Source organism: Coloeus monedula, assembly GCF_965178545.1.
Source record: "Coloeus monedula genome assembly, contig: HAP1_SCAFFOLD_472, whole genome shotgun sequence".
Taxonomy (NCBI): Eukaryota; Metazoa; Chordata; class Aves; order Passeriformes; family Corvidae; genus Coloeus; species Coloeus monedula.
Genome location: NW_028120488.1, coordinates 46,624 through 60,950, shown reverse-complemented (window position 1 = coordinate 60,950; position 14,327 = coordinate 46,624). Strand labels below are relative to the sequence as shown.

The window sequence follows — 14,327 nt, the reverse complement described above, 5'->3', positions numbered from 1 at the left end:
TGACTCAAAATGACCCAAAGACGCCTCAAAACGACCCCAAATCACTCCAAACAACCAAAAAACTCTAAAAACTTCCAAAGACTTCCAAAAACAACACAAACGCACCCAAAATGACTCAAAATGACCCAAAATGACTCAAAATGACCCAAAACAACCCCAGTGACCAAACTGACCTCAAAAGCACCCCAAAACTGCCCAAAACCAACCCAAAAACGACTCAAAATGACCCCAAAACGACCCAAAATGACCCAAAACGACCCAAAAAAATCCCCAAAAAATCCAAAAAAATCCCAAAAAATCGCCAATGTCCCAAATTGCCCAAACCGGCCGGAAACGGCCCCAAAGCGGCGCTCACCAGGTTGCAGAGGTGCACGATGGGGGAGGGGCGCTGCCGGGGGGGGGAGGGGCGCGGCGCTGCCCTCACGGGCTCGTCCACCGGCAGCAGCAGCAGCGCCCCCGCCCGCCAGGGGGCGCCCTGCGCCCGCCGTGGGGGAGGGGCCTCGCCTGAGGATGGAGGGGGGAGGGGCGTGATGACGTCATCGGACACGCCCACCCTGGTAAGCCCCGCCCCCTTTTTGAGCCGCTAACCCACCCCTTTAAGCCCCTCCCCCTCGTTTTAAGCCCCTCCCCCTTCAAGCCCCTCCCCCCTCACCCCCTCCCCTTCAAGCCCCTCCCCATTTTAAGCCCCTCCCCCACCCCTTTAAGCCCCTCCCCCACCCCTCTAAGCCCCTCCCCCTCACTTCAAGCCCCTCCCCCTTTAAAGCCCCCTCCCCTCTCCCCTCCCCCACTCCCAAAGACCCGCCCCCACCCCTTCAAGCCCCTCCCCCATTTTAAGCCCCTCCCCCACTCCAAGCCCCGCCCCCCTTTGAGCCCCTCCCCCACCCCTTTAAACCCCTCCCCCTCATTTTAAGCCCCTCCCCCTTTAAGCCCCTCCCCCATTTTTAGGCCCCTCCCCCACCCCTTCGAGCCCCTCCCCCCCACCCCCTCCCCTTCAAGCCCCTCCCCCACCCCTTTAAGCCCCTCCCCCTCTCACCCCTCCCCCATTTTAAGCCCCTCCCCCACTCCAAGCCCCGCCCCCTTTTTGAGCCCCTCCCCCTCATTTTAAGCATCTCCCCCTCATTTTAAGCCCCTCCCCCTTTAAGCCCCTCCCCCTTCAAAGCCCCTCCCCCATTTTAGGCCCCTCCCCCACCCCTTCAAGCCCCTTCCCCACTTTAAGCCCCTCCCCCACCCCATTGAGCCCCTCCCCCTCTCACCCCTCCCCCATTTTAAGCCCCTCCCCCCTCCAAGCCCCTCCCCCTTTTTGAGCCCCTCCCCCATTTTTAGGCCCCTCCCCCAGCCCTTTAAGCCCCTCCCCCTCCCTTGAAACCCCTCCCCCTTTTCAAGCTCCCTTTAAGCCCCTCCCCCTTCAAGCCCCTCCCCCACCATTTTAAGCCCCTCCCCCACCCTTTTAAGCCCCTCCCCCATTTTAAGCCCCTCCCCTCTCACCCCTCCCCCCTTTAAGCCCCTCCCCCTTTAAGCCCCTCCCCCACTCCAAGCTCCACCTCCACTTAAGCCCCTCCCCCATTTTTAAGCCCCTCCCCCACCTTTTTAAGCCCCTCCCCCCTCTAAACCCCTCCCCCGTTTTTAAGCCCCTCCCCCACTCCAAGCCCCTCCCCCATTTTAAGCCCCTCCCCTTCAAGCCCCTCCCCTTTTTAAGCCCCTCCCACCCCACCCAGCCCCTCCCCCCCCCACTCACCCGCCTTCCCCTCCCCCTCTCCGGAGGGCGTGGCCGAGGCGGCGCCGGGGGCGGGGCCTGAGCTCGCCCCTCCCCCCATCAGCGAGGAAGGGGCGGAGCCCGAGGGGGAAGGGGAGGGGCCCGGCGGGTGGGGGAGGGGCTTGCTGGCCCCGCCCCTCCCCCGGGCGGCTCCAGGAGGCTCCGCCCCCTCCTCCCGCCGAGGCTCCGCCCCCTCCTCGCGCCCCTCCCCCTCCTCCTCCTCCTCCTCCTCCTCCTCGTCCTCGCCCCGCCCCTCCCCCGGCCGTTCTCGCGGCCCTCGGCCGGGACCACCTGCGGGGGAGGGGCGGAGTCACGGGGGGGGGAGGGGCTAAAAGGGGTGGGGGAGGGGCTTAGAAATGGGGGAGGGGCTTCATGGGGTGGGGGAGGGGCTTAGAAATTGGGGAGGGGCTTCATGGGGTGGGGGAGGGGCTCAAAATGGGGAGGAGCTTTTTAAGGGGTGGGGGAGGGGCTTAGAAATGGAGGGGCTTCATGGGGTGGGGGAGGGGTTTCATGGGGTGGGGGAGGGGCTCAGGGGTGGGGGAGGGGCTTTGATGGGTGGGGGAGGGGCTTTGATGGGTGGGGGTGGGGCTTAAAAGAGTGGGGGAGGGGCCTAAAAATGGGGGAGGGGCTAAAAGGGGTGGGGGGGGCTTTGAGGGGTGGGGGAGGGGATTAGAAAGGGGGAGGGGCTTAAAGGGGTGGGGGAAGGGCTTTGAAGGGGTGGGGGAGGGGCTTAAAAATGGGGGAGGGGCTTTGAGGGGTGGGGGAGGGGCTTAAAGTGGGGGAGGGGCTTAAAGGGGTGGGGGAGGGGCCTAAAATGGGGGAGGGGCTCTGAGGGGTGGGGGAGGGGCTTAGAAGAGGGGGGGCTAAAAATGGGGGAGGGGCTTAAATTGGGGGAGGAGCCTAAAAAGTTGGTGGGTGGGGCTTGAAGGGGTGGGGGAGGGGCTTTGAGGGGTGGGGGAGGGGCTTAAAAATGGGGGAGGGGCTTTGAGGGGTGGGGGAGGGGCTTTGAGGGGTGGGGGAGGGGTTAATGGGGTGGGGGAGGGGCTTAGAAGAGTGGGGGAGGGGCCTAAAAATGGGGAGGGGCCTATAAATGGGGGAGGGGGAGGGGCTCTGAAGGGGTGGGGGAGGGGCTTTGAGGGGGTGGGGGAGGGGCTTTGAGGGGTGGGGGAGGGGCTTAAAAATGGGGGAGGGGCTTTGAGGGGGTGGGGGAGGGGCTTTGAGGGGTGGGGGAGGGGCTGTGAGGGGGTGGGGGAGGGGCTAAAAATGGGGGAGGGGCTTCATGGGGTGGGGGAGGGGCTTAGAAAGGGGGAGGGGCTTAAAGGGGTGAGGAGGGGCTTAAAAATGGGGGAGGGGCTTTGAGGGGTGGGGGAGGGGCTTAATGGGGTGGGGGAGGGGCTTAGAAAGGGGTGGGGAGGGGCTTTGAAGGGTGGGGGAGGGGCTTAAAATGGGGAGGGGCTTGAAGGAGAGCGGGTGTGAGGGGGGAGGGGCTTGAAGGGGTGGGGGAGAGGTCTAAAAATGGGGGAGGGGCTTAAAGGGGGAGGGGCTTAAAATGAGGGGGAGGGGCTGTGAGGGGTGGGGGAGGGGGCTCAAAAGGGGGCGGGGCTTGGCGTGGGGAGGGGCTTAAAATGGGGAGGGATGAGAAGGGGAGGGGCTTAAAATGGGGGAGGGGCTTTGAGGGGTGGGGGTGGGGCTTAAAGGGGTGGGGAGGGGCTTAAAGGGGTGGGGGAGGGGCCTAAAATGGGGGAGGGGCTCTGAGGGGTGGGGGAGGGGTTTCATGGGGTGGGGGAGGGGCTCAGGGGTGGGGGAGGGGCTTTGATGGGTGGGGGTGGGGCTTAAAAGAGTGGGGGAGGGGCCTAAAAATGGGGGAGGGGCTAAAAGGGGGGGGGCTTTGAGGGGTGGGGGAGGGGCTTAGAAAGGGGGAGGGGCTTAAAGGGGTGGGGGAGGGGCTTTGAAGGGTGGGGAGGGGCTTAGAAAGGGGGAGGGGCTTAGAAAGGTGTGGGGGAGGGGCTTTGAGGGGCGGGGGAGGGGCTTAAAAATAGGGGAGGGGCTTAAAGGGGTGGGGGAGGGGCTTAAAAATGGGGGAGGGGCTTTGAGGGGGTGGGGGAGGGGCTTTGAAGGGTGGGGGTGGGGCTTAAAAGAGTGGGGGAGGGGCTTAAAATGGGGGAGGGGCTTTGAGGGAGTGGGGGAGGGGCTTAGAAAGGGGTGGGGGAGGGGCTTTGAGGGGTGGGGGAGGGGCTTAGAAAGGGGGAGGGGCTTAATGGGGTGGGGGAGGGGCTTAGAAAGGGGTGGGGGAGGGGCTTTGAGGGGGTGGGGGAGGGGCTTAAAATGGGGGAGGGGCTTTGAAGGGTGGGGGAGGGGCTTAGAAAGGGGGAGGGGCTTAATGGGGTGGGGGAGGGGCTTAAAATGGGGGAGGGGCTTTGAAGGGTGGGGGGCTTAGAAAGGGGGAGGGGCTTAAAATGGGGGAGGGGCTCTGAAGGGGTGGGGGAGGGGCTTAGAAAGGGGGTGGGGGAGGGGCTGAAAAAGGGGGCGGGGCCTGACCTGGGTGACGGTGCGGCAGATCTTGAGGTGGGGGGAGGGGAGCAGCAGCGGCGGGGGGTGGGGGAGGGGCGGCGGGGGGGCGGGGCCGAGCGAGGCCACGCCCCTTTCCTGCCCCTCCCCCAGCTCGGGCTCCGGCCCCTCCCCCAAGGCCGGCTCCGCCCCTCCCCCCTCCGGCGGCGGCTCCGCCCCTCCCCCCGCGCGGATGTCGGGGATCAGGCCCTGGGGGGGGGAGGGGATTTTGGGGGGAAAAAGGAGGATTTTGGTTAAAAAGGTTTGAAAGTTTGGAGGGAAAGAAAGGGAAATTTGGGGGAAAAGGGGGTTTTTTGGTAAAAAAATCGGGAAAAAATGGGGATTTGGGGGAAAATGGGGATTTTTAGGAAAAAAACGCAGAAATTGGGGGAAAAAATGAGAATTTAGGGGAAAAGGGAATTTTTGGTAAAAAAAACCTGGGAATTTTAGGGGAAAGAATGGAGGAATTTTGGTAAAAAATTCGGAAATTTTGGGAAAAAAACCTGGAAATTTTGGGGGGAAAAACGGGGAATTTTGGGGAAAAAATGGGGAATTTTGGGGAAAAAATGGGGAATTTTGGGGGAGGACGGGATTTTGGGGGGAAAAGGAGGATTTTGGTTAAAAGGTTTGGAAGTTTTGAGGGAAAAAAAGGGAAATTTTGGAAAAAAAAGGGGGGTTTTGGTAAAAAAATCGGGAAAAAATGGGGATTTGGGGGAAAATGGTAATTTTTGGAGAAAAACCCCAGAAATTTGGGGAAAAAATGAGAATTTGAGGGAAAAAAGGGAAATTTTGGGGAAAAAAAGTGGAATTTTGGGTCAAAAGATTGAAATTTTGGGGGAAAAAAAGCACGGAAATTTTTGGAAAAAAACCGGGGATTTTTGGTAAGAAACCTGTGAATTTTGGGGAAAAAATGGGGAATTTGGAGAAAAACCGGGAATTTCATGGAGAAAAAGGGGAATTTTGGGGAAAAAAATGAAAATTTTGGAAAAAAATGGGAATTTTTGCTACAAAACGGGAATTTTGGGGAAAGCAATGGGGATTTGGGGAAAAAAAAGGGGAATTTTGGGGAAAAAAAGGGAATTTTTGGTAAGAAACCCCAAAATTTGGGGGGGGAAATGGGGAATTTGGGGGAAAAAACCCAGAAATTTCAAGGAAAAAATGAGAATTTCTGCAAACAAAAAGGGAATTTTGGGGAGAAAAATGGGAATTAGGGGGAAAAAATGGGGAATTTTGGGGAGAAAAAAAAGGGGATTTGGGGGAAAAAAAGGGGGTTTTGGTAAAAAACTTGGAAATTAGAGGAAAAAACAAAACTTTCGGGGGAAAAAGGGAATTTTTTGAAAAAAATTGGGAACTTTGGGGAAAAAAATGAGGAATTTTGGGAAAAAAAACAGGAATTTTTGCTAAAGTCCCGGAAATTTGGGGTAAAAAGTTGACATTTTTTGTAAAAGCCCCGAAATACTGGGGAAAAACCCCAGGAATTTGGGGAAAAACCCGCGCATTTTGGGGAAAACCCCAGAAATTTGGGGGAAAAAACGAGAATTTTGGGAAAAAAAAGGGAATTTTTGCTAAAAACACAGAAATTTTAGGTGAAAAAATGGAGAAAAGGATAAAAAATGGGGAATTTGGGGGGAAAAAAATGGGAATTTCGGGGAAAAAACCGGGGAATTTTGGGGAAAAAATGGGGAATTTCGGGGAAAAAAACGGGGAATTTTGGGGAAAAAATGGGGAATTTCAGGGAAAAAACCCGGGGATTTTGGGAAAAAACCCAGGAATTTTAGGAAAAAAATGGGGAATTTTGGGGAAAAAAACGAGGAATTTTGGGGAAAAAAGGGGGAATTTTAGGGAAAAAACCCGGGGATTTTGGGAAAAGAATGGGGAATTTTGGGGAAAAAAGTGAAATTTTAGGGAAAAAAATGGGGAATTTTAGGAAAAAAACGGGGAATTTTGGGGAAAAGAATAGGGAATTTTGGGGAAAAAATGGGGAATTTTGGGGAAAAAAATGAGGAATTTTGGGAAAAAAATGGGGAATTTTGGGGAAAAAAATAGGGAATTTTGGGAAAAAAATGGGGAACTTTGGGGAAAAAATGGGGAACTTTTGGGAAAAAATGAGTAATTTTGGGAAAACCCCCAGGAATTCGGGGAAAAACCCGCGCATTTTGGGGAAAACCCCGAGAATTTCGAGGAAAAAACCCCCCAAATTCCCCCTAAAGCGCCGGAATTTTGGGGTAAAAGCCCCGGAATTTCTCCCCGCCCCTCCCCCCGCCCCTCCCCCGCCCCGTGGCCCCTCCCCCACCTTCAGGGAGTCGGTGCTGATGCTCAGCGAGGGCTTCTTGGGCGCCGTCGCCCCCCAGCGCCGCTTCCGGGGCCCCCCCGCGCCGGCCCCGCCCCCTTCCGGCTCCGGGCCCCTGGCTGCTAATTAACGGCGCTAATTAACCCCAGCACCCCCCAATCCCCGAGGTCTTCCCGCTCCAACCCCAAGTTTAGCACGTTTTTCCCAATTTTTTCCCATTTTTCCCACATTTTTCCCCATTTTTCCAGAGTTTTCCCAAATTTTCCCATTTTTCCCCAATTTTCCCCCATTTTTCCAAAATTTTTCCAGAATTTTTCCAAATTTTCCCATTTTTCCCATATTTTCCCATTTTTCCCCATTTTTCCCCCATTTTTCCCAAATTTTCCCAAATTTTCCCAAATTTTTCCCCCATTTTTCCCAAATTTTCCCATTTTTCCCCCATTTTCCCGATTTTCCCCCATTTTTCCCAAATTTTCCCATTTTTCCACCATTTTCCCATTTTCCCCCATTTTTCCCCAATTTTTCCCAATTTTTCCCATATTTTCCTAAATTTTCCCCATTTTTCCCCATTTTTCCCCCATTTTCCCAAATTTTCCCATTTTTCCCACATTTTTCCCCATTTTTCCCCCATTTTTCCCCATTTTTCCCAAACTTTCCGCATTTTCCCATTTTTACCAAATTTTTCCCCATTTTTCCAAAATTTTTCCCCATTTTTCCACCTTTTTTCCCAAATTTTCCCATTTTTCCCGTATTTTCCCATTTTCCCCCATTTTTCCCCCATTTTTCCCAATTTTTCCCCCATTTTTCCCAATTTTTCCCCATTTTCCCCATTTTTCCCAAATTTTCCCATTTTCCCCATTTTCCCCATTTTTCCCAAATTTTTCCCAAATTTTCCCATTTTCCCCATTTTCCCCCATTTTTCCCAAATTTTCCCCATTTTTCCACCATTTTTCCCAAATTTTTCCCAAATTTTCCTCATTTTTCCCAAATTTTCCCAATTTTCCCCCATTTTTCCCAAATTTTCCCCCATTTTTCCCATATTTTCCCATTTTCCCCCGTTTTTCCCAATTTTTCCCCATTTTTCCCAAATTTTTCCACCTTTTTCCCCCATTTTTCCCAAATTTTCCCAATTTTCCCCCATTTTCCCCATATTTCCCATTTTTCCACCTTTTTCCCAAATTTTCCCAATTTTCCCCCATTTTTCCCCCATTTCTCCCAATTTTTTCCCATTTTTTCCCCATTTTTTACAAATTTCCCAATTTTTCCCTCATTTTTCCCAAGTTTTCCCATTTTCCCCCATTTTTCCAAAATTTTTCCCAAATTTTCCCATTTTTCCACCTTTTTTCCCAAATTTTCCCATTTTTCCGCCTTTTTCCCCCATTTTCCCAAATTTTCCCAAATATTTTCCCCCATTTTTCCCCCATTTTTCCCATTTTTCCCAAATTTTTCCCAAATTTTTCCGCCTTTCCCCCATTTTTCCCAAATTTTCCCCATTTTTCCCCATTTTTCCACCTTTTTCCCATATTTTCCCATTTTTCCACCTTTTCCCCCATTTTTCCCGAATTTTTCCCAATTTTCCCCCATTTTTCCCCCATTTTTCCCTAATTTTTCCCATTTTTTCCCCATTTTTTACAAATTTCCCCATTTTTCCCCAATTTTCCCCCTTTTCTCCCATTTTTTTCCCATTTTTCCCCATTTCCCTCCATTTTTTTGCGTTTCAACCCCATTTTTGTCAGATTTGGCCCAAATTTTCCCATTTTTCCCAAATTTTTCCCCATTTTTCCCCCATTTTTCCCAAATTTTCCCATTTCCCCCCTTTTTCCCCATTTTCCCCAAATTTTCCCATTTTCCCCCATTTTTCCCGATTTTCCTTCATTTTCCCCCATTTTTCCCAAATTTTTCCGCCTTTTTCCCCCATTTTTCTGCATTTTCCCCTCATTTTTTCCAATTTTTTTCCATTTCCCCCCATTTTTCCCAAATTTCCCCCCATTTTTCCCAAATTTTTCCCAAATTTTCCCCCATTTTTCCCAAATTTTCCCATTTCCCCCCCTTTTTCCCCATTTTTCCCAAATTTTTTCCCATTTCCCTCCATTTTTTTCCGTTTCAACCCAATTTTCATCAGATTTAGCCCAAATTCCCCAATCTTCCCCCATTTTTTCCTATTTTCCCCCCATTTTGACCCAAATTTCCTCCAATTCAGCCCGATTTTTCCACGGTTTGGCCAAAATTCCCCATTTTCCCCCAAATTTTCCCATTTCCCCTCAGTTTTTCTACGTTTTGACCCAAATTTCCTCAGATTTATCCCAAATTTTCCACGTTTTGGCCCAAATTTTCTCAAATTTTCCCATTTTTCCCCCATTTTCCCCAAAATTTTCTGCATTTTCCCCCCATTTTTCCAAAATTTTCCCAATTTTCCCCCATTTTTCCCAGATTTTTTCCCATTTTCCCCCATTCCCCTCAATTTTTTTGCATTTCAACCCAAATTTCATCAGATTTGGCCCAAATTTCCCAATTTTCCCAACTATTTTCCCGTTTCCCCTCAGTTTCTTTGCGTTTTGACCCAAATTTCCTCCGATTTATCCCAAATTCCCCCATTTTTTTCCCCATTTTTTCCAGTTTTGACCCAAGTTTTGTCAGATTTGGCCCAAATTCCCCCATTTTCCCCCAAATTTTCCCATTTCCCCTCAGTTTTTCCACATTTGGACCCAAATTTCCTCCCATTTACCCCAAACTCCTCCCCTTCCCCAACCCCCCTCATTTGCATATCCAATCCCCTCCCCCTTTTACCAAACCCCCTCATTTGCATACCCAAGCCCCTCCCATTTTCCAACCGACCTCATTTGCATATCAAGGTCCTTCCCCTTTCCCCAACCCCCCTCATTTGCATACCCAAACCCCTCCCCTTCCCCAACCCCCCTCATTTACATATCAAGGTCCCTCCCCTTTCCCTAACCACCCTCATTTGCATATTCAAACCCCTCCCCTTTCCCCAATCCCCCTCATTTGCATATCAAGGCCCTCCCCTTTCCCTAACCCTCCTCATTTGCATATTCAAGCCCCTCCCCTTCCCCCAACCTTCCTCATTTGCATACCCAAGCCCCTCCCTTTCCCCAAACCCAACTCATTTGCATACCCAAGCCCCTCCCCTTCCCCAACCCCCCTCATTTACATATCAAGGCCCTCCCCTTTCCCCAACCCTCCTCATTTGCATATTCAAGCCCCTCCCCTTCCCCAACTTCCCTCATTTGCATACCCAAGCCCCTCCCGTCCCACCCTCTCCCCCTCCAAGCCCCGCCCCTCATTTGCATACCTAAGCCACTCCCCTTCCCCAAACCCAACTCATTTGCATACCCAAACCCCTCCCATTCCCCCAACCCCCCTCATTTACATATCAGGACCCCTCCCCTTTCCCCAACTTCCCTCATTTGCATACCCAAACCCCTCCCCTTCCCCAACCCTCCTCATTTACATATCAAGGCCCCTCCCCTTTCCATAACCCTCCTCATTTGCATATTCAAACCCCTCCCCTTTCCCCAACCCCCCCTCATTTACATATCAGGACCCCTCCCCTTTCCCAAACCCCCTCATTTGCATACCCCAAACCTCTCCCCTTTCCCCAACCCCCTCATTTGCATACCCAAACCCCTCCCCTTTCCCCAACCCTCCCCATTTACATACCCAAACCCCTCCCCTTTTTACCAACCACACCTCATTTGCATATCAAGGCTTCTCCCCTTCCCCCAAACCCCCCTCATTTGCATACCCAAACCCCCTCCCACCCCTCCCCTCCAAGCCCCGCCCCTCATTTGCATATCCCAGCCCCGCCCACTCACACAGCACCGAAATCTTCCTCTTGAAGCCCCTGGGCGTGGCCTGGGGGGGGAGGGGAGAGAAGGGGGCGGGGCCAAGAGGAGGGGGAGGGGCCAAGGAGGGGGGGGAGGGGCATCAGCAAAGGGGGCGGAGCTTCCGGCTCCACCCCCCCTGCCCCTCCCCCCCCCCCAAAGCCCCTCCCACACTTCCATATTTGGCGTTTAGGGGGCGGAGACTTCCGGGGGAGGGGCGGGTCCGGCGGCTGCCCCACAAGTGGAGTCGGGGGGGTTCAAAATCCGTGCTCGGCCCCACAAGTGGAATTTCGGGGGGTTCCAGGTCCATTCTCTGCCCCACAAGTGGAATTTGGGGGTTCAAAGTCCATTCTCTGCCCCATAAGTGGAGTTTGGGATCGTTCTCTGCCCCATAAGTGACGTTTGGGGGGGTTCCAGGTCCGGTTTGTGCCCCACAAGTGGAATTTGGGGATTCAAAGTTCGTTCTCTGCCCCACAAGTGGAGTTTGGGGTGTTCCAGGTCCATTTTCTGCCCCATAAGTGGAGTTTGGGTTCATTCTCTGCCCCACAAGTGGAATTTGGGGGTTCAAAGTCCATTTTCTGCCCCATAAGTGGAGTTTGGGTTCGTTCTCTGCCCCATAAGTGACGTTTGAGGGGTTCCAGGTCTGGTTTCTGCCCCATAAGTGGAATTTGGGGGTTCCAAGTCCATTCTCTGCCCCATAAGTGGCGTTGGGGGGTTCAAAATCCGTGCTCAGCCCCACAAGTGGAATTTGGGGGTCCAAAGTTCATTCTCTGCCCCACAAGTGGAATTTCGGGGGGTTCCAGGTCCATTCTCTGCCCCATAAGTGGAGTTTGGGGGGGTTCCAGGTCCATTTTGTGCCCCATAAGTGGCGTTGGGGGGTTCAAAGTCCATTCTCTGCCCCACAAGTGGAATTTGGGGGTTCCAAGTTCGTTTTCTGCCCCATAAGTGGAGTTTGGGTTCATTCTCTGCCCCATAAGTGGCGTTTGGGGGTTCAAAGTTCGTTCTCTGCCCCACAAGTGACGTTTCGGGGGGTTCCAGGTCCGGTTTGTGCCCCACAAGTGGAATTTGGGGGTTCAAAGTTCATTCTCTGCCCCATAAGTGGAATTTCGGGGGGTTCCAGATCCATTCTCTGCCCCATAAGTGGAGTTTGGGTTCGTTCTCTGCCCCATAAGTGGCGTTTGGGGGGTTCCAGGTCCGGTTTGTGCCCCACAAGTGGAACTTGGGGGTTCAAAGTTCATTCTCTGCCCCACAAGTGGAATTTGGGGTCGTGCTCAGCCCCACAAGTGGAATTTCGGGGGGTTCCAAGTCCGTTCTCTGCCCCATAAGTGGAATTTGGGTTCGTTCTCTGCCCCATAAGTGACGTTTGGGGGGGTTCCAGGTCTGGTTTCTGCCCCACAACTGGAATTTGGGGGTTCCAGATTTGTTCTCTGCCCCATAAGTGGAATTTCAAGGGGTTCCAAGTCCGTTCTCTGCCCCATAAGTGGAGTTTGGGGGGTTCCAGGTCCGTTTTCTGCCCCATAAGTGGCGTTTGGGGGTTCAAAATCCGCGCTCAGCCCCACAAGTGGAGTTGGGGGTCACTGGAATTTGCTCTCTGCCCCACAAGTGGAATTTCGGGGGATTCCAGGTCCGGTTTGTGCCCCACAAGTGGAATTTCGGGGAGTTCCAGATCCATTCTCTGCCCCATAAGTGGAGTCTGGGTTCGTTCTCTGCCCCACAGGTGGAATTTGGGGGTTCAAAGTCCGTTTTCTGCCCCACAAGTGGAATTTCGGGGGGTTCCAGGTCCGGTTTGTGCCCCACAAGTGGAATTTGGGGGTTCAAAGTTCGTTTTCTGCCCCACAAGTGGAATTTGGGGTCGTGCTCAGCCCCCAAGTGGAATTTCGGGGGGTTCCAGATCCGTGCTCTGCCCCCTAAGTGGAGTCTGGGTCCATTTTCTGCCCCACAAGTGGCGTTTGGGGCGTTCCAGGTCCCGTTTGTGCCCCATAAGTGCAGTTGGGGGTCACTGGGATTTGCTCTCTGCCCCACAAGTAAAGTTTGGGTCCATTTTCTGCCCCACAAGTGGATTCTGGGTTTGTTTCCTGCCCCACAAGTGGCGTTTGGGGCGTTCCAAGTCTGTTCTCTGCCCCATAAGTGGAGTTTGGGTTCGTTCTCTGCCCCACAAGTGGCGTTTAAGGGGTTCCAGATCCATTTTCTGCCCCACAAGTGCAGTTTGGGTTCGTTCTCTGCCCCACAAGTGGCGTTTAAGGGGTTCCAGATCCATTTTCTGCCCCACAAGTGCAGTTTGGGTTCGTTCTCTGCCCCACAAGTGGTGTTTGAGGGGTTGTAGATCCGTGCTCTGCCCCATAAGTGGAGTTGGGGCTCACTGGGATTCGTTCTCTGCCCCACAAGTGGCGTTTTAGGGGTTCCAAGTCTGTTCTCTGCCCCATAAGTGGATTCTGGGTCCATTTCCTGCCCCACAAGTGGCGTTTAAGGGGTTCCAAGTCCATTCTCTGCCCCACAAGTGGCGTTTGGGACATTCCAGATCCATTCTCTGCCCCACAAGTGGCGTTTGGGGGTTTCCAAGTCCATTTCCTGCCCCACAAGTGAAGTTTGGGTCCATTCTCTGCCCCACAAGTGGAGTTTGGATCCATTCTCTGCCCCACAAGTGGATTCTGGGTTCGTTTCCTGCCCCACAAGTGGCGTTTAAGGGGTTTCAAGTCCATTCTCTGCCCCACAAGTGGCGTTTGGGACATTCCAGATCCATTCTCTGCCCCATAAGTGCAGTTTGGGTCCATTTCCTGCCCCACAAGTGGAGTTTGGGTTCGTTCTCTGCCCCACAAGTGGAATTTCGGGGGGTTCCAGATCCATTTCCTGCCCCACAAGTGGAGTTTGGGTCCATTCTCTGCCCCATAAGTGCAGTTTGGGACGTTCCAGATCCATTCTCTGCCCCACAAGTGGCGTTTAAGGGGTTCCAGATCCATTCTCTGCCCCACAAGTGGAGTTTGGGTCCATTTCCTGCCCCACAAGTGGCGTTTAAGGGGTTCCAAGTCTGTTCTCTGCCCCACAAGTGGATTCTGGGTCCATTTCCTGCCCCACAAGTGGCATTTGGGGGTTTCCAAGTCCATTCTCTGCCCCATAAGTGCAGTTTGGGACGTTCCAGATCCATTCTCTGCCCCACAAGTGGCGTTTGGGTTCGTTCTCTGCCCCACAAGTGACATTTGGGGGGTTCAAAGTCCATTCTCTGCCCCACAAGTGGAGTTTGGGTCCATTTCCTGCCCCACAAGTGGATTCTGGGTCCATTTCCTGCCCCACAAGTGGCGTTTGGGGCGTTCCAAGTCCATTTCCTGCCCCACAAGTGGAGTCTGGGTTTGTTCTCTGCCCCACAAGTGGCGTTTTAAGGGGTTCCAGATCCATTCTCTGCCCCACAAGTGCAGTTTGGGTCCATTTCCTGCCCCACAAGTGGAGTCTGGGTCCATTTCCTGCCCCACAAGTGGCATTTGGGGCGTTTCAAGTCCATTCTCTGCCCCACAAGTGCAGTTTGGGTTCGTTGTCTGCCCCATAAGTGGAATTTGGGGGGTTCAAAGTCCATTCTCTGCCCCACAAGTGGATTCTGGGTTCGTTTCCTGCCCCACAAGTGGCGTTTGGGGGGTTCCAGATCCATTCTCTGCCCCACAAGTTCAGTTTGGATCCATTCTCTGCCCCACAAGTGGAGTTTGGATCCATTCTCTGCCCCACAAGTGGATTCTGGGTCCATTTCCTGCCCCACAAGTGGCGTTTGGGGGTTTCCAAGTCCATTCTCTGCCCCATAAGTGCAGTTTGGGTTCGTTTCCTGCCCCATAAGTGACATTTTAAGGGGTTCCAGATCCATTCTCTGCCCCATAAGTGAAGTTTGGGTCCATTTCCTGCCCCACAAGTGGAG

General features: G+C 53.2%; 1 protein-coding gene across 1 annotated transcript in view; it reads right to left on the bottom strand.

The window, feature by feature from the left end:
• Positions 1-14,327, bottom strand: part of LOC309585816 (uncharacterized protein) — a gene marked incomplete at its 3' end in the record, with an annotated part of 56,291 nt that overhangs the window by 20,741 nt on the left and 21,223 nt on the right. The window contains 6 exon segments of the mRNA XM_082303661.1: positions 356-504; positions 1,736-2,007; positions 2,010-2,044; positions 4,292-4,510; positions 6,594-6,712; positions 10,424-10,463. Of these exon segments, the coding sequence (XP_082159787.1) occupies positions 356-504; positions 1,736-2,007; positions 2,010-2,044; positions 4,292-4,510; positions 6,594-6,712; positions 10,424-10,463 (834 nt within the window).